Source organism: Geotrypetes seraphini, chromosome 10 (assembly GCF_902459505.1).
Source record: "Geotrypetes seraphini chromosome 10, aGeoSer1.1, whole genome shotgun sequence".
NCBI classification, from domain to species: domain Eukaryota; kingdom Metazoa; phylum Chordata; class Amphibia; order Gymnophiona; family Dermophiidae; genus Geotrypetes; species Geotrypetes seraphini.
Genome location: NC_047093.1, coordinates 72,075,900 through 72,100,926, shown reverse-complemented (window position 1 = coordinate 72,100,926; position 25,027 = coordinate 72,075,900). Strand labels below are relative to the sequence as shown.

The 25,027-nt window shown below is 41.0% G+C and overlaps 1 protein-coding gene across 3 annotated transcripts in view; it reads left to right on the top strand.

The window, feature by feature from the left end:
- The window catches only part of PBX3 (PBX homeobox 3), a 426,198-nt gene that overhangs the window by 72,162 nt on the left and 329,009 nt on the right, over window positions 1-25,027 (top strand). The window contains exon 1 of one of the 3 annotated variants that reach the window (XM_033960085.1): window positions 24,424-24,521. The exons of the other annotated variants lie outside the window; for them this stretch is intronic. Coding sequence (XP_033815976.1) covers window positions 24,515-24,521 — 7 coding nt within the window. The 5' untranslated portion in view covers window positions 24,424-24,514. Of the gene's footprint in view, window positions 1-24,423; window positions 24,522-25,027 lie in introns of those variants that run through there. 3 annotated transcript variants of the gene reach the window in all.

Below are 25,027 nucleotides of genomic sequence, written 5' to 3'. Positions count from 1 at the left end.
GGTTCTCTCTATCTCTGCCTGTTGGTGGCTAGTCTCTGAATTCATCTCTTGTGAATGAAGAAAATTATCAGGTAAGACATAATTTTTCATTGAGAGAGGCTCCAGTATATATATTTAGGCTAAGAGGGAAGGTTGAAGCACATTGCTAATATAACTCAAATTCTTAATGTTGCTTTAGCCTTAACATTTTAAACTGATGACTTAACAAATCTTTAATTGATAAAACAGTTAAAAGGAAAGGAACTGAAACCATCTAAGAAGTTAAATAGGAGATATTACAACTACAGCTAAATATAATGCTAATACATATACAGTGTATAATAATTTTGGCATATAGAATGCAATAGCTATCCAATTCTCAATTATATTGTGTTACAGTTCTTTAGTACTTGCTAAGTCACAAGGGAGACAGCAGAGTTTATTAAGAAATGGTTTTAAATCGAGTAGAAGCCCATTGGACCATCAGGGTTCATTCCCTTTTAAGTACTCCATTCCCCCCATGATGCCATCTAATTGTTTCTTGAATGATTTCAGTGTTTCTGCCTCAACAGTCTTGCCTAGTAGGCCATTCCACATTTATGATTCTCTGCATGAAAAAGGTGCTTCCTGATGTCGGCACTGAATTAGTTTTTCTTTAATTTCCATTTATGTCCTATCTAAATTGTTTATGTGGGGCTCAAATAGTGACTAATTTACTTCCGCCTTTGAAAAAGGAGATAAACAACATTATAAAAGAATGATGTTGGCATTGAATTTTAAATGGAGTCTTGAAATGTAAAACATTGTCATGTCAGCTGGCAGCATAGCCTAGTGGTTTCAAGGGCACAATGCAACTTTGATCTCCAAGATTAAACACTGCCATTCTTGCATGGTATGGATAAGGAAAGACTCTGTGCTTAACCTCCTTCTAAGGATTTTTCTTTTTTTTAATTTACTTCGCCTACCACATGTAACTTTTGAAACATGGCTTATATCAGTGGTCTCAAACTCAAACCCTTTGCAGGGCCACATTTTGGATTTGTAGGTACTTGGAGGGCCTCAGAAAAAATAGTTAATGTCTTATTAAAGAAATGACAATTTTGCATGAGGTAAAACTCTTTATCGTTTATAAATCTTTCCTTTTGGCTAAGTCTTAATAATAATATTGTAATTTATAACTAAAGAGACATATGATCAAGAAACTGTTTTATTTTACTTTTGTGATTTATGATAAACATACCAAGAGCCTCAAAATAGTATTTGGCGGGCCATGAGTTTGAGACCACTGGCTTATAGGTTAGGTGAATTTTTATGTTCATTAATTTTTCTTTGGTGTGTATCTTTTCCCATCTCTCTCACGATGCATCTAAATCAGAACATATTTCTAAAATCAGATGTAGTGGAATTTATTTAACCCCAAACCCTTTAAAGAAGATATAACTGTTGCTCCCTATGATCTCAGTGGCACTTTGACCAGTCTAATACTGTATATATTATGTTCGCAATACAGAATCTGTTTGCTTAATGCAGCCATAAAATGAGAAGTAAGGTTAGTGGGGGTAATTTTATAAGGATGCATATTTAAGATGCCCCAAATGTCAATTTAAATCTGTTTTATAAAGACAGCATAGGTGCCCATTTGTTTATATAAAATGGGCTCCCAGAATGAGCGCCAATAGTGTGAAAATACTCACATACAAATTTTATACCTGCTTTGAAAAAAGATATGTATAAGAAGATAAGAATAGCTACACTGGTTCAGACCAATGGTTCATCTACCCCAGTATCATGTTTCCAACAGTAGCCAATCCAAGTCACAGGAACCTGGCAGAAACCCATACATTTTTTAAAATACTTGCTATATCACACCAGCCTATGTGTAAAGGCCCAAATTCTGTGTATGGCGTCCTAAGTTGCATGCACAAATCAGTTCACATAGCTCATTTGTGTGCACAACCTAAATGTTTAACAAGCCAATTGGTGCTAATTGGCAATTGACACCTAATTGATACTAATTGGTACGCATTAGAAGTGATGTGCACAATTTTATAGGTGCATTCTATAAAGTGGTGTGTGTCCCTTCTAGTGCATGAATCTCAAAAGGGGACGTGGCCAGGGGAAGAGCCGGGGTAGATCATGGGCATTCCTAAAAGTTAGGCACACTGTTATAGAATATGCTCGATCTGTGCACAACTTAGGCGCAGATATTTAGGCATGGTTTTCCTTGGTCTAAATGGGTACACCTAAATGTTATACCTTGTATATCCGCTAAGGGCAATTCTACATATAGTGGGTGGCTTTTATAGGGTCATGCTAAGTGCTGTTCTGATCGGCATTGTATTTTTAAATGCCATATACAGAATTTGGGGGAAGTTGTATAAAAGTAGGTGTATTCACTATTTATTTGTCTTTTGCAGCTATGCAATTTTGTAAAACCCCTTTTCTGCATGTAAAGCAGGTTATACATGTGTTTAAAAGCTGTGTAAAATTACTCCCAATTAGAAGAGCTGGCATTAGAGGGGGTGCAAATTGCCCTGGGTCCCTAAGCCACATCTTGCGGTCTGCTCTGGGGGTCAACTTGCTTGAACGGCCAGACATGGGCATGTTGGCAGTTGTTTGGAAAGCCCTGCACTTGTAAAAAAAAGATTTAACAAAGATATGTGAACATTTCTTAAGATAGAACTGAATATTTCTTGGGGTGTCCTAATTTTTTCACATGACTGTATATATAAATAATAAATTTTGAAAGTAAGCAAGATAATATAGTAGATTTTAAAAGAGTGACTCTGTGATATTGGTATGAGTTGAGATTCTATAATCACGGAAGTTCCATGATTTTTCCCATATTTGTAGAAGGAGATCTAAAAATGATAAATAGATTTATGTTAAAATATGATTGAGGAAGGTAGAGCATAACATAAAATAACCCCCCCACCCCTTTTACAAAACCATAGTGCGCTAGAATTCTATGAGCGCCAGAGCTGTTACCACTGTGGCCAGTGCTAAAAACCATGCTACAGTTTTGTAAAAGGGGATGGGGGGAGGGAGGTAAGTCAATTTATAGACATTATACAATTTATGGACTATGTGATGGTAAATATTCAGTCTTGCCTGTATCATTTTGATTCTGATCATGGGGTTCAAAGTGAATGCATACACTAGTCATAAAGGTATCTGTTTTTGAACAATCAACAAATTTCCATTTCTTATAAGTACCCAACCATTTAATTCCTCACTGGATATTCAGGTTGGACATTAGCTACCCAAATTATTTGAGTACCTGCCAAATGGTCCTTTGACAGAATTGTCAGCAAGAAAACAGTAAATGAATTGGAAAATATTAACAAAATGTGACAGTAACAGCTTTTAAGGCATTTAATATGCCATGTACAATTTAAGTGTATACAGCTGCTGTCATCAAAGGAGTGACGTGTGGCAAAGACAGAATGTATAAAACTTCCAGTTCATATTTATGGTGAATTTTTATAAGGGTGGTTATATAGGTAGACTAACTTTTTAAATATTGGATGAACTAGAAGGCAATCTACTGTATAGTTTTCCCTATAGAACGTAACCACAACATAGTAATTTTGACTGGCAGCACTCATATTCTGCCCTTTTGAATATGAGTGCCAATCATATCAGACTGTTCTGAAATCTATGACTTCTTTTTAAAAATTTCTGTGAGTGCCCAGTAATGGAGAGCCCTGTGTAAATGCAGTTTTAACTGGTCACTAAACAAGAAAGACCTGGAGATCAGGTCTCAAGTTAGTCAGTCAGTATGGCAAAGCATTTAGGCCCTAATTGTATAAAGTCTGCCTAAATTAGGCTTAATCAGAGCCTATATTGGCACTCAACACCTCACAATCAGCTTTATTTGGACTTAATTGAAAGTTAGGCCTAACTCAGAAAACTTGATTCTATAAAAAGTAGACGCCTAGCCCAAAGCACCTATACTAAAAGTGGGCACGGTAAGAGGCGGATCATGAGTGTGTTTTCGAGTTAGGCGCCTGTTTATGAATCAGGTGCTGTTAGGCTCTGATATTGACACCTAACTTTTGACATAAAAAAACCCTGACATAAATTGGGGATGCCTAAATATTTTGATGCTGAGCACCACCTAAGCATGATTCTATAATGGGCGCCTAAGTTTTATAGTATCATTGCCTATATCAGTGCCTAACTTTAGGCAGATTTTATAGAATCAGGGCCTTAGTATATAGTGAATAGTATATTTGGATGTGAAAAAGGATTGTAATCTGAACTTTGTAGCTCTCTAGTGAGGCTTCACCTTAGGAATTATGATTAACAATATTCCCCACTGGCCCCTATCCTGTTCAACATATACTTATGCTTGCTTGGGAGCCACCTAGTTATACCGGGAGTTAAGAGCTATAGTTACACCGATGACATCATGGTCCTCCTCCCTATACCCACTCTGCCCTCAAAGGAATCCAAGTGAATCAAAGAGATCATCCAAACAATGGAAGACTAGATGATGGTCTCGGGACTCAAGGATCTCCCGTATGAAGAACGTCTGGATAAGTTGCAGCTGTACTCACTCGAGGAACGCAGAGAGAGGGGTGACATGATCGAGACATTCAAGTATCTCAAGGGCCGCATCAAGGTGGAAGAAGATATCTTCTTTTTCAAGGGTCCCGCGGCAACAAGGGGGCATCCGTGGAAAATCAGGGGCGGGAAACTGCACGGGGACACCAGGAAATTCTTTTTCACTGAAAAGGTGGTTGATCGCTGGAATAGTCTTCCACTTCAGGTTATTGAGGCCAGCAGCGTGCCTGATTTTAAGGCCAAATGGGATAGACACGTGGGATCTATTCACAGAGAAAGGTAGGGAAGGGTCATTGGGATGGGCAGACTAGATGGGCCGTGGCCCTTATCTGCCGTCTATTTCTATGTTTCTATGTAAACTGAAACTAATTCCTGAAAAAAACAAGTTCTTCTTCGCAATTCCTTAGAACCTCCATGAGGAAAACATCACAATCAGGGGTACAACCCAACCATTACAGTCCACTATCAAAATACTAGGAGTGATTCTAGACTGAAAAATGACCATAGAAAACCAAATTGTCGCAGAGGTCAGCAAAGGCTTTACAGCACTCTGGAAACTACGATCAATCTATTCCTACTTCGACACTCTTCCCTTCCAAATCCTATGCCAAGCTGTGATCCTCAGCATGCTAGACTATAGCAACTTCAATTACATCTCATGTCCCACGAAACACTTAAACAGACTCCAGACAATTCAGCACACAGCGGTGCACTTTATCTTCAGCCTAAGGAAAACCGACCACATTATGCCTTATTATAAGCAACTGTACTGGCTCCCGATCAAGGCCCGATCTATATTCAAACTAGTTTGCTTCATGTACAATGCTATCTATGGCCTCCTACCAAACTACGTGATTAAATTATTTGAGTTCATCCCCCCCAACCTGCCTTTTGTGCTCCACTTCCATCTTCGTCTACCCCTCTCTGCTAGGAAAACCTAAAAAAGCCTACATGACTAAACTACTATCATATCAAGCAGTTCACTACAGCCGGGAACTACTCCCCATTATTGGGTCATCCTCGTCATACATGCTTTTCAGGTGCAAATTAAAAACATATCAGTTCAATAAATTCCTTGTAGAGGACTAAACCCTGTGCCCTCTTTGTACGTCTCTCATTCTCCTCAAGACGAAAGTAGGCTGTTTGTTCGGACTCATTCCTCCATTACCATATCTGAATTTGTCCCGAGATCCAATCTGTTTATTTCTTGAGTTCTTCATTTATCGCCTCACCTGTATTGTACTTGACTCTGACCTGCCACGATCCTTTGTTATTTAAACTCCTGTTACTTATCGTTGTGCCCTCCTCTCTTATGTATGGTCCTCTATTTTACCCCTGTCAACTGCATCGAACTTCACAGTGTATTGTGTTATATAAATAAAATTTAATGTTATGTTATCTGGAGATTACATGTACCAAAGAACGCTTCAGAAGGGAAGTGAAGGAGTAACTAGTGGTTTGTGCAGTAGACCAAGAACCAAAGGGATCTTATTCATGAAAGGAGGGAGAAGACCACAAATTTAAATAAGACTTGTGACTACATAGAAGTCAGTAGGTCCATGGTCATTTTGAGTTATAATCTGCTTGTTTGAACCCAAATGATGGTTAGTGCTTTGTTAGGAATGAAATCAATATCTTTAAAGCAAGGGTAGGCAATCTTGGTCCTTGAGGGCTGCAACCCAGTGGGGGTTTCAGGATTTCCCCAATGAATATACTTGTTTGTGAGAAGCTAGCTAAAATAAAGATAGACAAAATGATGGGGCCTGGATGGTGTACATCCGAGGGTGCTGAAGGAACTTAGGGAGGTTCTAGTAGCTCCACTGACTGACCTTTTCAGTGAGCCCCTAGAGTGGTGTTGGAGGACTAAAGAAGGGTGAATGTGGACCTTCTCCATAAAAGTGGAAGTAAGGAAGAAGTAGGACATTACAGGCCGGTAAGTCTGACTTATGTGGTAAGCAAATTAATGGAAATGCTTTTAAAATAAATAATGGTGAAGTTTCTGGAATCCTGTGGATTACAGGACTGTAGGCAAGATGGATTCACTAGAGGTAGGTCTTGTCAGACAAATCTGATCAATTTCTTTGACTGGGTGACCAGAGAATTGGATAGAGGGGCTAGGTGTATTTAGATTTTAGCAAAGCCTTTGACAGTGTTCCCCACAGACGTCATAAATAAACTGAGTATCCGCGGAATGGGTCCCAAAGTGATCGGCTGGATCAAGAACTGGTTGAGTGGAAGGCGACAGAGGGTAGTGATCAATGGAGATCACTCTGAGGAAAGGAATGTTATCAGTGGTATTCCTCAAGGTTCTGTTCTTGGGCCTATTCTTTTTAACATTTTTATAAACGATATTGCTGAAGGGCTTTCAGGTAAGATTTGCCTCTTTGCGGATGATAGCAAAATCTGCAATAGACACCCAGGATGGTATGAATAACATGAAGAAAGACCTGGCAAAGCTTGAAGAATGGTCTGAAATTTGGCAGCTAAAATTTAATGCTAAGAAATGCAAGGTCATGCATTTGGGCTGCAAAAACCCAAGGGAACGGTACAATTTAGGGGGTTGAAGAACTTATGTGCATGACAGAACAGTGGGCTTTGGATGTGATTGTATGTGATGATCTTAAGGTGGCCAAAAGGTTGAAAAGGTGATGACGAAAGCTAGAAGGATGCTAGGTTGCATAGGAAGAGATATGGCCAGTAAGAAAAAAGAGATATTGATGCCCCTGTATAAGACTTTGTTGAGACCTCATTTAGAACATTCTGGAGGCCGCACCTTCAAAAAGATTTAAAAAGGATGGAGTCGGTCCAACGGAAGGCTACTAAAATGGTGCATGGTCGTTGTCATAAGGCGTATATACACTGAGGTAACATTTTCCCACCCAACATTCTAAGGAAAGGACATATATAACCACCAAGATTCTCAATTTATGTCCTATGAGAACCCACCGAGACACTACAAGGAATACTCACTGCACTCATACACAGACACACTCACTCAAGAAAAAGAAGAAAAGTGGAGAACAAGCCTCTGTTAAGTTTCATATGGCAAAAAACTCCACTTATAAGACCTCAAAGAGTGAGGTAACATCCCCATATGTAACGATTACTTTAGCAGTGAGAAAAAACACTGTAGTAGCCCTCTCAGGAACTACCTTAAAAAATATCAGCACGCCAAATTTAAAAAATTCCAAAGATGTGAGCACAGCATACAGCACATATTCAAAGTCTCAAACACTGTCAATGGTAAGCAGGAAGAACAAAAACACTTAGCTGCAGATGGTATCCAAGCTGTCTTCCACGCACCCAACCGGTGCTAGCCTGCTCAACCCCGCAGCCACTCCTCCCTGATGGGGAAATCTCCGTTTTGCTGAGCTGCGTCAGGGGAAAGATTTCAGCATACTTCACCAGCAAAAGTTGAGGCTCACCAAGTACTGGAACTGCACACATCCAAACACAGAGAGACTCAAGCGTGGAGAATTCCTTCAGCAAACATCTTCAAAAAGAAGTCCAGACTCCTCCCCACTCAGATTCAGACCAATCCAGTGTCAGCATTAACCAAAAAATGCCGCCCACTCAATCCGGGCATTCAGCCCAGCTGGGTGGACAGCATGCAGAGTGTATACCCACCTCTGTTCCCTCTGACGCACCTGACGTTTCCAGTCTCAATGAAAAAGGAAGGTGTTCAATTACCACATAGTGCAAAGAACTAAAGGAGTGTTTAGCTTCCAGACAGTGCACTACAGGGGGTTCCTCCACTCTCCTGGTGTGTATACATGACTTGTGCTCTGATCTTCAGTCTCCGTGAAGTCTGCCCCACATATAAAATAGGACAGGGGCATATAATGACGTAAATAACCCCCTCTGTAATGCAGGATGTCTTGCTCTTTAACCTATACCTCTGTCTAGAAACTGGATGCACAAACTAAGTAGTATTTAACATCAGGGAGCACACAGAGTAACTACCATAGCTATGATGACCCCATTCACTATCCTGTGTTCCCTCCATACATATTGCTGGCAAAGAACTGGGGCTTAAGATGTCACATAGATTTCTATTCCTCCCATAAGCGAAAAGAATCCTCGTCTCCTGGAAACAGGGGTGAACCCATAGAAGCCCAGCATGTGTCTGTATGACCCTTTTGACCCGAGGGGACATCTGATTGAATTTAGAAACAAAGGGAATCACATTCCATTGAGTCTGTTCCCTACGGTATTCCAATAAGGACTCCCTATGGTTGTAGAAAGCCCTTCTGGCTGCTCTAGACACAATAGTTTCTGGGTATCCTCTGATGAAACTTCTCCATCAAGGTAACTGACTGGTGTTTGGATGTGTGTAGTTCCAGTACTTGGTGAGCCTCAACTTTTGCAGGCTCTGCACCCTGTTCCCTCTCCCCCTCCCTCTCTGCTCTGCCAGGCTATACATCCAGCCCACTCCCTCCCCTGCCAGTCTCTGCACATAGTCTCCATCCTTCTCTTCCCTGCTCTGCCAGGCTATGCCTACAAAACCCAACACTAGAATCACATTTATGCAGATGCTTAGCGGTACTGAAAGTCAAAAGAGGCATGTTATGGGCAGTGTTAATTTTCGTTGCCACTAAGCATGATTCTTTGCCGAAGGTAGGTGCTGGATATGTGGCCTGTAATACCCTGACCTGAATTTCCGGCACCTGCCTTCAACGCAAGCTGCGATTTTGAAAACAGTGCAGTAATCAGTGTGACATGACTGGTGCTGTTTTTCAGGCATCTGCTGATTACGGTGCCACTTTCAGAATCTGGGTCATGGTCAGTAAAATCTTGCTACAAATAGTTCATGAAGAAACTTGTAGCAGAAGCAGAAGACCTATTGCAAAAGAGATGTCCTATCTTACAGCTGGTGTGATAGTTGGTTCTCCTTATTAGTGTGTTCTCTGTTAATAATACCATTTTACAGGTTGATTATTTAAATGCAGGTCTAGACATTAATATGATGATGGAAGTGGAAAAATAATGGAGTCTGTTAACCAGTGTTGAAATTGATCCTATATAGTTGTGATGTAAAATAAGAATACTTATGACTAATAATTCTAAGCAAAGTTTGTTACTTGTATTTGCAATTTGGAATCCTTTGCATTATAGAACATCTCCTTTGTTCTGTGATAAGCAGCAAGTAGGCTTCTGGAAACTGTCTTGATTATCAGAGAGAGTACCTGATATTAAAACCACATGGATGCAGTTTAGCTCTAGGTGATCCCTTGGAGACTTGGTTTGATTGGAGTTGGGACTCTTGTGCTGAAAGAAGATAGGCTCTTTGAAACAGTTCCATTGAGACTGAAAGCTGAGGTTGATGCCCCTGTTACAAACATGGTTTGGTGCGAGCAGTGTAACTTTTACTATAAGCACTGTTCTTTGTAATTCAACATCCAGTCAGCACAGTTTATTTTTTGTTGTTATTTTTATGCATAGTAGCTCTGTTATCTATCTAATTAAATTTTTTGGATTTTACATACCTTTTAATATGTCTCTGTTACTTCTGTCACACAATACTAGGGTATCTCCCCCCCCAAATACACAAATTGTTATTATTTTGTATTAATCACAATTCTGTTCAAAGGGCTTCAATAGTCTGTTTTTTGCCTTTTGTGTTTAGTACTGTGCTTCACTTAGGGCTCCTTTTACTAAGCTGCGCTAGCGGTTTCAGCGCGCGCTAGACGCTAACGCCTCCATAGAGCTGGCATTAATATTTTCCACGTAGCGCAGGGGTTAGCGCGCGTTAAAAACTCTACCGCAGCTTAGTTAAAGGAGCCCTTAGGGGAAAGCTGAAAAGAAGAAGATAATTAAAGCTCACACTTAGAAGTGTGCTAGGCTATCACAGGAAAGGGAAGAGTCTGGATTATTCACTGATATGCAGTTTTCTTTAGGAAATGAAGCATCAGTTTTGGAGTAATTTCAACTTACATTTTACAAACTAATGGTTGATTAATTAAACAATTATGTGCCTGTGTAATTGTTTTTTTCAGGGATTAGTGCCATGTAAAATGAATAAAGTAGAAGCTAATAAAAAAGGAGTATATTTAAACTTTATAGCTGTTTGCATTTCAGCATGAATCACCAAATAAAGAACTGGTATTAATGTTACTAGCATCACTTTCATTCTATCTTTTTATGTTGGAATTGAAATAGAAGTGATGAGGCTAAGCATGTACAATATTTTGCAGTCAGTTTGGAAGTGGGGTAGCAGAAGCTTGGTTGATAGTTGTTTAATAGGATCATAATTGAAGAGTTAAAGCCTTGTGATCTTCTTGAAGACTGGTCTGGTACTGGTGTTGCTCAGTGGCGGCAGAGCCCTAGATGCCTTGCCAAGCATCCCTTGCTGACATCTGGAACCAGTTGCAATATATCACTGTCAAAACTGCTCTCTCTACGTATCTGCATTTACACATTAGTTACCCACGCAGCACTCATCAAAAAAGCTGAACAATCTTGACATGGCATCCCCTGTGGAACTGCAAAGGTGAAGCAAAGTTGGGAGGCAGAATGTCTCACGTCACCGTCTGCTGCACTTTTAGACCAGGAAGCCTGATTAAAACTGAAAGGAAAAATTTATGGTTAGCTTCTGGTTTGTAGACTTTAATATTATTTTACCTGCAAAAAATAAAAAAAGGGGGGAGGATGTCTTGATTAACCACACAGATTTTGGACACTAATAATTTTACTCCTCCTTTACTAACGCGTAGCATTGGGTTTTAGCGCTGACAGGGCGGTAACTGCTCCGACACTTATAGGAATTCGATGAGCGTCAGAGCAGTTACCACCATTGCCGGCGCTAAAACCCGCTTTATGCGTTAGTAAAGGAGGGGGTTTATTTGGTTTGGACCTATTTTATTTTTATACTGTTGACTTTTAGCTAGGGACAATTGTGTTTGCTTATATTAGTTTTGTTGACTTCCATTTTTTTTTCATTATGAATATTGTTGTAGGAATTTCAGTTGCAAGGTAGCCATGGACCTGATGATTTTTCTGTGATTAAAGTTCATTGAAACACAACAGTGATTTTTACATGACATTTAAGATCATTTCCATTGAGGTTCTTGTACTAAGCTGTGATAAGTGTGTGCTTACCACAGCTTAAAAGGGCTTATTGCAGGACACACTCGGGTGTCCTATGTTAAGTTCCAATTGGTGCATGTTACCTGCATGCTAAAAATATATTTTTTTAATTTTGTCATGGAGGGGGGCAGAAAGTTTCTGCACTAAGCAGTTAGTACATCCACATTACTGTATGCTAACTAATTAGCACAGGACTACCGCAGTAACCCTTACCACCTACAAAATAGGAGTAAATGTTGTCATGGCAATCTATTTTAATAATAACACAAAAAAACTCAAAGGAGATAATAAAGGAGGTATTCCACAAAAATTCAAACCTCATTTGTGAAAAAAGCCCAATAAATGAACAAATTAAAAATTATTTATATGTATATGAGAGTTTCAGTAACCGGGAACTCAAAATGACTGAGAAATCCCCATGAAATTTCATGGAACTTTGCAAATCAAACAAAAAATGTCCGGAGTCCATGTTATATCTTGGAGGCAATTTCTCAAGATTTCAATGGAGATAGAAAAGCCTTCTTGTTACGAGAAGAACATTGGATATTTTATCTAAAGACTTACCAGACTTATGGATTAAATGAGCAGGTAGAGTGATTAAATGGTAGGTGAATCTTTGGATTTTCCCTTACACACATATATAAAAAACTTATTTATTGACGCATGATTTTTGGTTTATATTAGAGAAGAACTTGGTCTTCTGTTGCAATGACCAATAAAGCTTTTTTTCAATGCTGATGTCATGACAATGGTTTAAGGGAGAGAGCACGTTGTATGAGCTAAACATCGGAACCACTGGTGAATGGTGATGTTTGGAATTCAAGCAAATGAGAAAACTAGATGCAGATCCTTTGAGAATGAAAAAGCTTCTAAGAAATTAGCAGTTTGATAAATCGCGGATCACTCCTGAAGAAGAGACAAAACAGAGCACTCTGTCAAGTGCTGTTGGGACCGTGTCTAATATCTGGCTAAATAAGGACCTCCTTTACAAAGCTGCGCTAGCGTTTTTAGCACCGGACGCCACAGTAACAGCTTGGATGCTCATAGAATTCCTATGAGCATCTGAGCTGTTACCGTGGCAGCGGGTGCTAAAACGCTAGTGCGACTTTGTAAAGGAAGGTGTACATTTGAAATATGGTCATTTTCCAGTAGTTGCAATTGTCTTGTGATTATTTATCTTTTGAAAAAATTGCTTTGAATTATTTTATCACAAAACTAGCATTCACATATATATATATATATACATATATATATATATATATAAAAAGTGAGAGTTAAAGATGTAACACGGACTCTGGACATTTTTTGCTTGATTTGCAATGTTCCGTGAAATTCCGTGGGGATTTCTCAGTCATTTTCAGTTTCCGGTTACTGAAACTCTCATAGATATACAGTATATATATGTAAATAATTTTTCATTTGTCGGGCTTTTTTCACAAACGAGGTTCTTTTTCTGGTCTGAGTATGAAGGAAGCACCTGCATAAGGGTACACTAAGGCCACTTTCTACTGCAGCTTAATAAAAGGACCTCATTGTGTTTTATAAATGCTGAAAGCAAAAAAATATGGATTCTGTATTTGTACTGCTGAAACATATCTTTAGATTCAAGGAATATTTCTCAGAGTTTAAAATTTTTTAAATATATTTTCTTTGTAATATAGCTTAGCTGCTTTTCATGTTGTTGTTTGCATACTAGATATTATATTTAATGGGATTTAAGGAGATTTTGATACCATAAGTGAGAATAAGGCCAATGAACTTCCTCTCAGTAATAGTGGGAATGTGTCATTAATATGCCTTTTGTAATTAATGCACATTCATTTTCATTTTGATATGAGGCAGACATTTGAATTGAGGCTAAATAAAAGTAGAGGTACTGAAATGAATTTTCCCAAAAATATTCATAATCTATGTACTTATCCATTATAGTGCATCAGTGAGTAATATTCATCCCTGTGGCAGTATACAGCTTGTAATATGCTCACAGCCATGAGCTGAACTAATCTTGGATATTCAATTCTGGGGAATTTGTGGCACCCAGGATTGAATATCTAGGTATGTGCTCTGACCTGGAAGTTAGCCAGGCACTGGCCAATAACCAGTGAGCTCAGCGCATAAAAGGCCCCATATACAAAGCCATGGTAGAAATTCCCATATGGCAAATGCAATGCAGCCCATTCATTTCCTACGGGCTGCGTTGCATTTGCCACGCTGGTACTTGCTACTGTGGCTTTGTAAAATGGACCTAAAATTAGGACAACCTTTTTCTTCTACCTTTATGCATTACTTAGGCAATTAGCAGTTGGCAATATTCGATTTGCTAAGTTGTATGTCTACCCAGATTCCACCCCTAGACCAGCCCTAACATAGCCGGTTATAGAGTGACCAGTTAACCAGGTAATGATGCTGAATATCTCTGCTAAGTGCCACTGAATATTTGCGGCTTGCCAGTTCAGCAGGTTTTAACAAGACAGGAGACTCTTCTTGTCCAGTAAATTCATTTGAATATTAGGCAATCAGTGTTTTTGAAGGCTTTTAAAAAATTTATATTCAGTGTTTCATTATTTGGAACAATACTGTGAATCATTCAAGGCTAGATGTTTCCACAGTGTTTCTGTGCTTTAACGCAGAGTTTCTCAACTACTTCAAGCTAAGTACCCCTCTAAGTCTTACATATATCAACCAAGTACCCCCGCCCAAGCTCTGCCCACCCCCATAATAATAGTACTAATTGTAATGACATTTCTTCCATTCATTTTTCATATACACACAAAATAATCTTATTAATATATAATGGTAATCACAAAATTTAAAAAAAACACAAAGCACACTGTACACAGAGAAAATGTTAATTATCATTTATATTTGGGGGTTTTTTTTCAAAGAGGTCAAGGCAGCTGACTTTAAAATATGCAATGTCACCTCAGGACAACTATAGAAAAATAGACAAATATAGTGCAAAATATAGACATCAGATATAAATTCTCAAAACTGACACATTTCGATCATTAAATTGAAAAAAAATCATTTTTCCTACCTTTGTTGCCTGGTGATATCATGACCTTTCCCATCCCCTCTACTGCTACATCCAACATTTCTCCCTCTTGCATCCCCCAGATCATGTGCAGCATTTTTCATGATTGCCCACCAGCCCCATGCCCATTTCTCCTTCTATCATCCCTCTCCAGCACCATGCCACATCTCTCCCTCCATCACTATGTCCAACATTCCTCCCCTTGCATCTCCTTCAATCTGTTCCCTCTCCACCACCATACCCAATATTTCTCCCTCTCATCCTTCTCTTCCCCATGCAGCTCTACCTCAATCACTCTCTCTATGCCCAACAATTTTCCTCTTTCTTCCTTTCCCCATGTGCACCATCTCTTTCCCTCTCACTCACACACTCATGTCCAACAATTCTCCCTTTCTATTCCCTCCCTCCTATGTCCCAAGTTAGTGCCCTCTTCCCCCTCCCTTCTGCATCTCATGTTCATGCCCCCCTTCCTTCTCCTCTTTTTTTCCTACCCTATATCCATCTTTCATGATCAACTTTTCTTTCATTTTTCTTCCTCCTATTCAAATCTGTCAGACTTAGGCAACAGAGAATGATAAAATCAGCCCTGAGTCCAACCAGCTTTAGAATAGTAGCTCAGGCAATCATACTCTCCATCCCATATCAGGACTATTGGAGGAGAGTGTGGCACAGTAGTTAGAGGTACAGCCTCAGCATCTTGAGGTTGTGAGTTCAAACCCCATACTGCTCCCTGTGATCCTGGGCAAGTCACTTAATCCTCCACTGCCCCAGGTACATTAGATTTTGAGTCCTTCAGGACAGGTAGGGAAAATGCTTGAAGTACCTGTATGTAAACCATAAGAACATAAGAAGCGCCATCTCCGGATCAGACCCTCGGTCCATCAAGTTCAGCGATCCATACACGTGGAGGCCCCGCCAGGTGTACACCGGGCGTAATTATTAGTCACCCATATCCTTCTATGCCTCTTGTAGGAGATGTGCATCTAGTTTGCTTTTGAAACCTAGGACGATCAATTCCACAATAACCTCCTCTGGGAGAGCATTTCAGGTGTCAACCACTCTGTGTGAAGCAGAACTTCCTGATATTTGTCCTGAACTTGTCCCCCCTTAGCTTCATTCCATGTCCTCTTGTCCATGTCGAATTGGATAATGTAAATAATTTTTTCTGCTCTATTTTGTTGATTCCTTTCAGTATTTTGAAGGTCTCGATCATATCCTCTCGCAGTTCCAATCCCTTTCCCTTTCCCCTCTCCCTATTGCAACTCTATGGTAATATCCCAATGAAAGGTCTTAAGAGAAGAGAGTGACATGGGGTAGGGTTACTGTGGTAAACTGCAGCAAACCATGGTTAGTCCGTGGGAAAAGGAAAAAATACAGCTGGTTTAAAGTGGGAATGGGAACAAGACCTTCTACCACTCCACAGGAGCAGTAAACAACCTTCTTTCTTTGGCAAAAAAAATTGTATCATGGCCAGCACAGCAACGCCCCCTCTCCCAATGGCTCAGTATCTACTCCCCGGCAACCCTCGCTCCTACCTAACCTGAATGAGTTAGCCACAGCCATGCTGAAAAATCTTCAGAAGCCTGCTCCAAAGCCTTCTTTCAGCCAACAAGCCCATCCTTGATGTAACTTCCAGAAGTTACATCAAGGAGGGACTTAGCTGAAGGAAGGCATTGGAGCAGGCCTCTGAAGATTTTTCAGCATGGCGGTGGTTTTACCTGAAGGACCCAGCCTCGCTGATGAAGAAAAATCTTCAGAGGCCTTCCTTTAGCCAATGAGCTCCTCTTGATGTAACTTCTGTGAGGGGAGCTAGGGAGGAGATGCTGACCTATGGTGGGGGATGTTGCCTGCCGCTATTCCTATATTCATGGGGTGGGGGTGTTGCTGGCTGGCTGGCTCCAGAGCTGGATCTGGGCTGGGGAAAGAGAGGTGTTGGATCCATGGGGGGAGGGGTTAGGGCTGGAGGGAAGGGATAGAGGTACTAGACTTATGTGGAGGGGGACTGAAGCTGAAGGGAAGAGAGAAGTGCTAGACCTAAAGCTAGGAGCTGGAGAGAAGAGAGAGGAACTGGATTTGTAGCTAAGCGCTAGCGCTAGAGGAAAAAGAGAGAGAGAGAGAGATGTTGGACCTATGGGAGGGGGGCTAGAGGGAAGGAAGCGAGGTGCTGGATCCTTGGGGAGTGTTGAGAGAAGACAGAGAAGTACTGGACTACAGTGGGGAGGGGCTGGAGGTAAAGGTAAACTAGGTGTTCAATCCATGGGAGAAGTGCTGAGGGAAGGGAGAGAGGTGCTGGACCTGCAGGGAGGAAGAGAGGGAAGGAAAATAGATTCTGAATTAAGGAGATGAAGGGAGTGAAATATTTAACACAGTGGAGGGGTGGAGGGAGGGAGGAAAGAGAAGGTGAGAGTTTGGTGTAAGGGAGTAAGAGGGGAGGAACTAGACACAGGGAGATATATGAAAGATGGGGAGAAGGTGTTCATGAATGGGGAGCATAAGGACAGGGACACAAAGGGGAACACTGCATGGAGGTGGCATATGGACACAGTCAGTGGTGCAATGCCAGACATAGAAGGGTATATGAACACAAAAGATGGCTAGACATGAGGGAGAAAAAGAACACAGAAGAGAGATGTTGGACGGGAGGGAGGCATAGGGACACAGAGGATTGACACTGGGCACGGAGGGGATAGGGACACAGAATAGTGTTGATGATGAAGCCAAGGAGATGGACATCGGGTAAATACTAGAAAGGGGAGTATAGGAGACAGAGAAGAGAAATGCTGAACATGGGGAAAAAAGCATACACAGAGATGGAAGATGAATGGTGATCATGGAGAACGAAGACATGTCAAATGGTCAAGAGATCCTGGCGAGTGAGTTAAGAGTAGACAGAAGGAAACAGAAACCAGAGCCTGTGACCAATGTGATGCAAACAATAAAATGACAAGACAACAAAAGGTAGGAAAAATAATTTTATTTTCTATTTTGTGATTAGAATATATCAGATTTGAAATATGTATCCTTCTAGAGCTGGTGTTAGATATAACTAGGGACCACAAAGCCCAGGCCTTGCTTCTGTAGCTTCCAGCTGGCTTAGGGCTCTGTCTGACCAGGAGGCAGTTGCACTAGTTGCACTCCCCTAACACTATTCCTGCCATGTGTGACTGAAGTATTCTGTTAGCTTGTTTTTTCTATGTACCATTCTGTAGTAATTTTACTTCAGATTTCTTGATAGTGGAGGGGATATTTGTGAGGGGGAGGAGAGGGGAGACAGGGGTTTTGTTTATCCTTGCTCTGTATTTGTGATTTATAAAATGACAATTGTACAGAATATTGTTTCTTTTTATACTTTAATAATAAAATATTATTCAGTATAAAATCATAACTATTCAAAGCTTGTGCAGATAGGATCAAATGTTTTTTGGAGATGGGACATTGACAAGGACCTAGCTCACAGGGATGGGCAGGGATGGGTACTGAGCTCGCAGGGATGGGGTGGGGATGGGAATCAAGCTTGCGGGGATGGGAACAAATTGTTTTCCTGCATCATTCTCTACTTAAGAGACTGCAGTTGCTCCAGAACAGAGCGGCTAGACTGATCCTTTGCAAGACAAGGTTTGAAAGGGCCAGTCCACTACTGTCAGAACTGCACTGATTGCTAGTTAAGAGCAGAATCCAATTTAAAGTTGCATGTATGGTCCACAAGGCTATATATTGGGAAAGCTTGACTAGGCTAACATCGGCCATTCAGGCATTCCTTCTATAGTTCAAGAATGAGCCAGCGCTTCAAACTGCCTCTTCCCTCTCCATGTCAAACCGGAAAAAAATCTCTTGTTGTTCCCCCCAGAGCAAAACTGTCTGTCCCCAGCACACCTCCCCCCCAAAGCAGCCCCCTTTCCCTCTCCCTATCTCTCCATGGCCCCTTCTGTCTCTCCCCAGCACACCCCTCCCCCAAAGCAGCACCCTTTCCCTCTCCCTGTCTCTCCATGGCCCCTTGTCTTCCCCCCAGAGCAAAACTATCTATCCCCAGCACACCTCTGCCCCAAAGCAGCCCCCTTTCCCTCTCCCTATCTTCCATGGCCTCTTCTGTCTCCTCTCAGCACACCCCTCCCCCAAAGCAGCCCCCTTTCCCTCTCCCTCTGGCCCCCTGAATTAATCCCCCTGCTTACCCTCCCTCCATCCTGGCGTCTTCTGGCCTGCTCCTCTTAAAAGTAGGCCGCGATCGTGGTGGCCGGCCCCAGCGAACTTCGCAGGCCGCTCCCCAACCCGGAAGCACACTCCCCCCCGACACGATCCCGTGCGTCAGAGGGAACATGCCACTGAGGCCGGAAAGCGGCCCTCGAGGCCCGCCAAAGCCAGCCACGATCACAGGCTGCCCCGAAGAGGAGGATCAGCGGCAGCAGCGGTAAGCGAGGGCGGGAGGAGGCTTGCTTCGGGTTGGTGAGCGAGGGCGGGAGGTGTGTTGAGCTTGCTTCGGGTTGGTGAGGGTGGGAGGAGGGGAGTGGCCAGAGTGATCCCTGGCCGGGTTCTAAAATGGAACACGGCCACGGATCACACACCACAGCGGCAGTAATCATGCTTTTTAAAAAGCGCATGCACCGCTAACGTTTTATTATATAGGATAAAATACATTTAGTATACAATCATAACTGAGGCTTGTGCGGATGGGATCAGATGGTTTGCGAGGACCGAGCTCACGGAGACGGGGCGGAAATGGGGTTTTTAAATTTCAGTCCTAGTAGTTTGCCGATCCACTCACGGAGACGGGGCGGAAATGGGGTTTTTAAATTTCAGTCCTAGTAGTTTGCCGGTCCACAAAATAATTTTTTTTTCCCGCCGGTCCATACGTGTAAAAAGGTTGGAGAACACTGCTTTAGACGGATAATGTAGGAAACCCCCATTCTCTGACCATGACATACCCCCCCTAAGAAAAATAGTTCTAAAGAATCAGTAATGTGCTGGTTGCCCTGTGATAAAAGGCAAAATACCACAAATTGATTTAATACTTTTATGATAGCTTGTTGATACAAGCTAACTACATGTTAAGGACTTAACACCCTTTAATAAAAGGGTCCCAAAGATAAGAGAGCAAAATGTCCATCCCAACTTTGTTGTTTCCTATCCGGATAATAGACTGAATAGTGGCACGAGTCACCACTGGATTTGGATATTCAGTGCCTGCCACTATCAGTATAATAGCACTGAATATTTGTATTTATTTCAACTGCTGCAGCTAACATTACAAAAAGACACCACCAACAACAGAGGTTGATTATCAGTCAGGATGTTTCTAGAAAGTCTGTTAATTTTTTATAGACTATTCCATTTGTTACAAATAACCTGGCAGCCCGAATATAAATATTGGTTAATGACTGAAAATAAGATGTGAGAATTTAAAGAAGTGGAATAAGACAAGAAGGCTATATATTTGGATTTAGCTCACAGCTTTTTTCAGTAGTAGTTCAAGGAGAGTTAAATTTGGTACAACAGGCACTTCTCTATCACCAAGGATTTTACAATCTAAGGGGCCCTTTTACTATAGGGCATTAAGCCCTAACACATGCATAACATGTGAGAAAATGCTTACAGCAAAACTCCCGCCCTTGACACGCCTCCCGAAACGCCCCATTTAGCTTTGTTCATTCAGCGGCACTATGAAGGCCTAGGTCATTTAGAAATACGTCCAAAACCCGGTTTTATTATCGACACTTGGACGTTTTTGAAAAATGTTCGTCCAAGTGCCGACTTAGGCCAGTTTTTGGATGTTTTTCTCTTCTGATTATGAGCCCCATAGGGATTTAATGGGCATTGGAGCGTTTGCCTCGCAGCAGCTGTTAGCACAGCTTTGTAAAGGGGAAAGGGAGGGGGGTTTGTACATAAGCCACTGGAGGGTTTCATGACTTGCTCAAGATCACAAATAGCATTGATGAAAATTAAATTCTGGTTTCCCTGGTTCTCAGCCTATTACTGTAATTGTTAAGCTACTCCAGTGGTGGCTAGGGCAGCTCCTGATGCACAAGGCTCCGATACCACGGTAAAATATACTATGGTGTGAGCGATTTTTTTTTTTTTTTTTACTAGTGATGCTCAGCACGAATAGTTGAGCCAGCAGGGGAAGCCCCAAAGCTGCTGAATGGTAACTTTAGGGAGTCCTGCCAGCTCAGCTGATTGGCTGGCAGGGAGGGCAGCAAAAAAAAAAAAAAAAAAAAAAAAAAAAAAAAGGTTACCCCTATCCCCCTTCCTACCAAGCCCCCCACCCAACAAAACTCCTTGGAGGTCTAGTGGGCTGACCCCAAGAACCCCCCCCCGGTGCTTTCAAGCCTCCCCCAAAACAAAGCCCTGGTGGTCTAGTGGACTGGGTGGGTCAGGTAAGAACCCCTAAGCTCAAGTATCCACTCCGACACCCCCTGTACCTTTTTGTAGAAGATGGGCAGGGGGGCTTCCTACTCCCTCCTGCCTCAGGCTGCCTCTTTAAAATGGCAGCCTGCCCCTGTTCTGGTGAACTCTGGGATGTACTGAGAGGAGCTAATACCATAGTCACTGGAAGGGACCAGTCTCCATGCCTGTATGCTAAGCTTCACGCATGTGTGAAAACTAAGAGGGCGTGGTGGCTAACACCTGTCCAACATGGTGCTGTTTAACCGGGGGGGGGGGGGGAATAAAATTTGATTTGCTTTAGTTGGGGGGGCAGAGATGAAATTTTTGGCCCACCCACATTCCACTCAGGCCCACCTAGATCAGCTGCCTGACTACGCTATTGTTTATTACTTTTAAGCTTTACCTTCAGATGGGGTAGGAAGGTTTCTATAGCTCATTAGAAATTTCTAGAAGATAACTTTTGGCTTAGTGACAAAACATATATGCTTATTAATTTTTAATAGTTTGTAGGTTTTATATTTGATGTTGCCAATGTACATGGTTGCCTTCCCCTACTGTATATGCCTTTCACCTGTGGCCCACATTTTATATCTCTGAAGCCATTTACTGTACCCACTTAGTTTTGAATTCTGATGATGCCTAGTGATGTCCTGTATAAAACTTATTGTAGCAACACAACAAGTGAAACACCTCGTGAAGATGATTGATGGTGCTAAGGTGCTTTATTATTTAGATTTTAAATGATTATTTTTTGGACATGACCGTGTTTTGACCCTCTGGCCTGCATCAGGAGTCTACAAACTCAAACAATGACAAATAAAATAACATAATGCAAACAAGTATATATATCATATAAAAAAACAACTAAAATTACACCTACATGAGTTTATCAATATAAAAAAAAACAACCTATAATTATATTTTAAAAAACTCTTGACAACTCCAAGAGCACTGGAGGACATTAATATTTGAAAACGAATATAATAAAATAATAATAATAAAAGGATAGCCAATCATTACACATGAGATACAACAAAATTATACAGCAACTATATAATAACCATGTGATACATAAAAATATACATAGAATGTAAAGAATGACCCACTATTGCCTAAAGCTATTGTCTTTCGTTATACTAAAACATACCTTAACAGTAAAAGATAAACTTAATCCAAAACTGTAACTTGCACATGGTATCTAGAAAGTAAGTTACAAGTCATCAGAAGATAACAACAAGTAAACATTGGATTATGGTACTCTATAAAACAGAATATATAGGAAAATTGGGATGGATGAAAAGAAGTTACTGTGAGCATGTAGTTGGAAAAAGAGTCTTATACACAAAGAAAGATCTGTGAAAACTAAAAGATTGTAAAAAAGTAATTGAATTGGTGCAAAATCTAAAGGTTCAGTATTGTCAAAAAAGGTTTGAGAATTAGAGAATGAAACTATTGACAAAAAGAGCAGGAACAATGATGATGGGTCAAGGAACCCAACTGGTTCCCGAATAATAAAGCATCTTCATTTTAAAATTTATTGTAATACATCTCCTGGTCCTTTTATGGGAAAAGGCATTTCTCTTAGATACCATTGGCTCTGAAACCCTATCCTCTCTGTGTGGGTCTTACTACACCTTAGTAATAATCTGTTTCTGCTTAGCTTTTTGTGAATTAGGAGAAAACTGATGTCTTGCCATGAGAAAGAAAAGCTATGAATAATTATTTTGAGTGTTTATCATGTTTATTGTTTAAAAAAAGACATTTTCATTCTATTAGGGTTGCCAAGGTTTCCTCTATATAAAAAAAAAAAAAGACACTTGGTCCTGCTCCCGTTCCATCCCATTCCAGCCTTGCCCCATACGACCTTCCCTGAGCTCGGGACTATGTTTGCGCATGCACAGATGTTGACATGATGACGTTACATGCATATGACATCATCGTGTTGACATCTGCACATGCGCAAATACCCTCCAGATATATCCCTACAGTCGGGGACTTCCAAAACCCGGACAAAATGCTGGGTTTTGGAAAGCCTTCTGGGTACCTGGACAGTCCTCTAAAAAAGAACATGTCTGGGTTTTCCGGGATGTCTGATAGCCCTACATTCCAGCATCATAACCAAATAATACTAAGTTTACCACTGCATTTATTAAAAGGCCTACCTGAATTCAGGATCTTTGTAGCTTTGATTGGTGTCACAGTCAAACAAAATTTTAAAAAAAATCAATCTTAATCAGTAAAGGGATTGGAAAGCTTTTCTTTCGGTGGGATTTCCTGGAGACTAATAGTGTATTCAGAGCTGGGCCCAGGTTTAGGCATAGGCAACATAGACAAATGCCTCTGTTTCCAAATTGTGATGCTCATTGGCAACACTCTAGTGCCTATCACAGTTTGGAAACTGTGCAGTTGTCTTTGTTGCCTGCGCCTAATTTCGAGGCCCAGCACCAAAGAAAAGCTTTATAACACCAGGTTTAGGCATATGCAATGTAGACCCCTGTCTCTGGTTTCAGTTGTGATAGGTGCTGAAGTGTTGCTGCTGTGCTTCTATCTGTGCCTGCCTTAGCTTCCTGTAGCTGCCCTGGCTGCAACAATAATAAGCTGAAAGCAAAACTTGAATGTAGGCCTACCTGCTTTCACACTTGACAGGCCCAGTGGCACCCTACCTTTTCCATGAGTTTCCATAGTAATGAGAAGTCCATGTGGAGGGGAGGAGGGTGGTAGGCCGAAGGGATCATCAAGAGCATGAAAGCAGACAGGCCCTGCACTCAAATAATGTTTATGTTGCTACTACTGCTTCTGAGACTGCCCCAGATCTAAAGTTAAGGGTGCGGACAAAGGAGGATGTCATTGGGGTGTTATGGGAGATTCCCCCCTCCCCCCATCTCTCCCTTGCTTATGGTGCTTATAGTGTAAATTTGGCATTGATCGGAGTTCTAGATTTTTGGTGCAAACTTTTTCCTTGGCCGGTAATATGAGAGCATTAGTGCTTGTTTTAAGCTTTTTGAAATTTGCGACCAAATCCATAAGAGCTCTTATGAACAAAATATTAACACAGATTTCATTTTCACCAGTTTATTTTCAGAAATGAAACAAGTGTTATAGTTTAGTATATTAAAAAAAATCTTGCAGAATTATGCTAGAAATGTTAGATGAGTGTAGGTGCATAAAATTGTAACCGCCTTTTGTACTTTCTGAATGGTGGTGGAACTGGAACAATCTTTATATTTATTAATAAAGGGCTGACTCCCTTGAAAAACAAGGAGTTTTAATGACTTGTGCTTGGTATCCTTGGTAACAGTCCCCAAAGAATATTACATTAGAGCACCAGAGAACTTTTAAAAATAAGTAATGGAATTCCGTCTCTGTTATGCTTTTAGTAGTCATTTCGGCCATGGTGCAGCGAGGTCATAAGCTGAGCTCAGTGAAGGGAGCCAGAACATGAAATGATGCTGAGAGAACGTCTGGGAGATGAGAGGTACAGAATTACAAGCGAAAGTGCAGGCCTGCTGAGGCAATTACAGCTTAATGGGGTCATTTGGAAGGCAATTGCCAGGGGTTAATGTAGTATGGAGAGATGAGGTGAGATTGAAGTGAAATTTGGGGCTGGAAATGTGTTAAGATGAAAGATCAGAGTGCAGCAAATTCTGCATTGGAGAAGGTTGATAACATGCAAAAAATCTAAAAAAAATGTGAAAAATAGATAGCCAGTCTTTGTGAAACAATAGCTAGTATTAGTATACCCTTTAAAAACATTTCTATTGTCCAGTGTCCAGTAGTCTAAAGAGAACCTGAATTTAGAAGCACTGGTGTGAGTTTTTGAGTATTTTTTTAAAAAAATCTGCATTTGTCTTCACCAGTCCTAGGGCATATAAGGATATTTTAACAGTTTAACCTTGATCTCCCCCCTAAACCTCCTCCCTCCCCTCCCCCACCCCCAAATTATCCATTATGTAAGCCAAAAAGCATACTAGCTTATGCAAG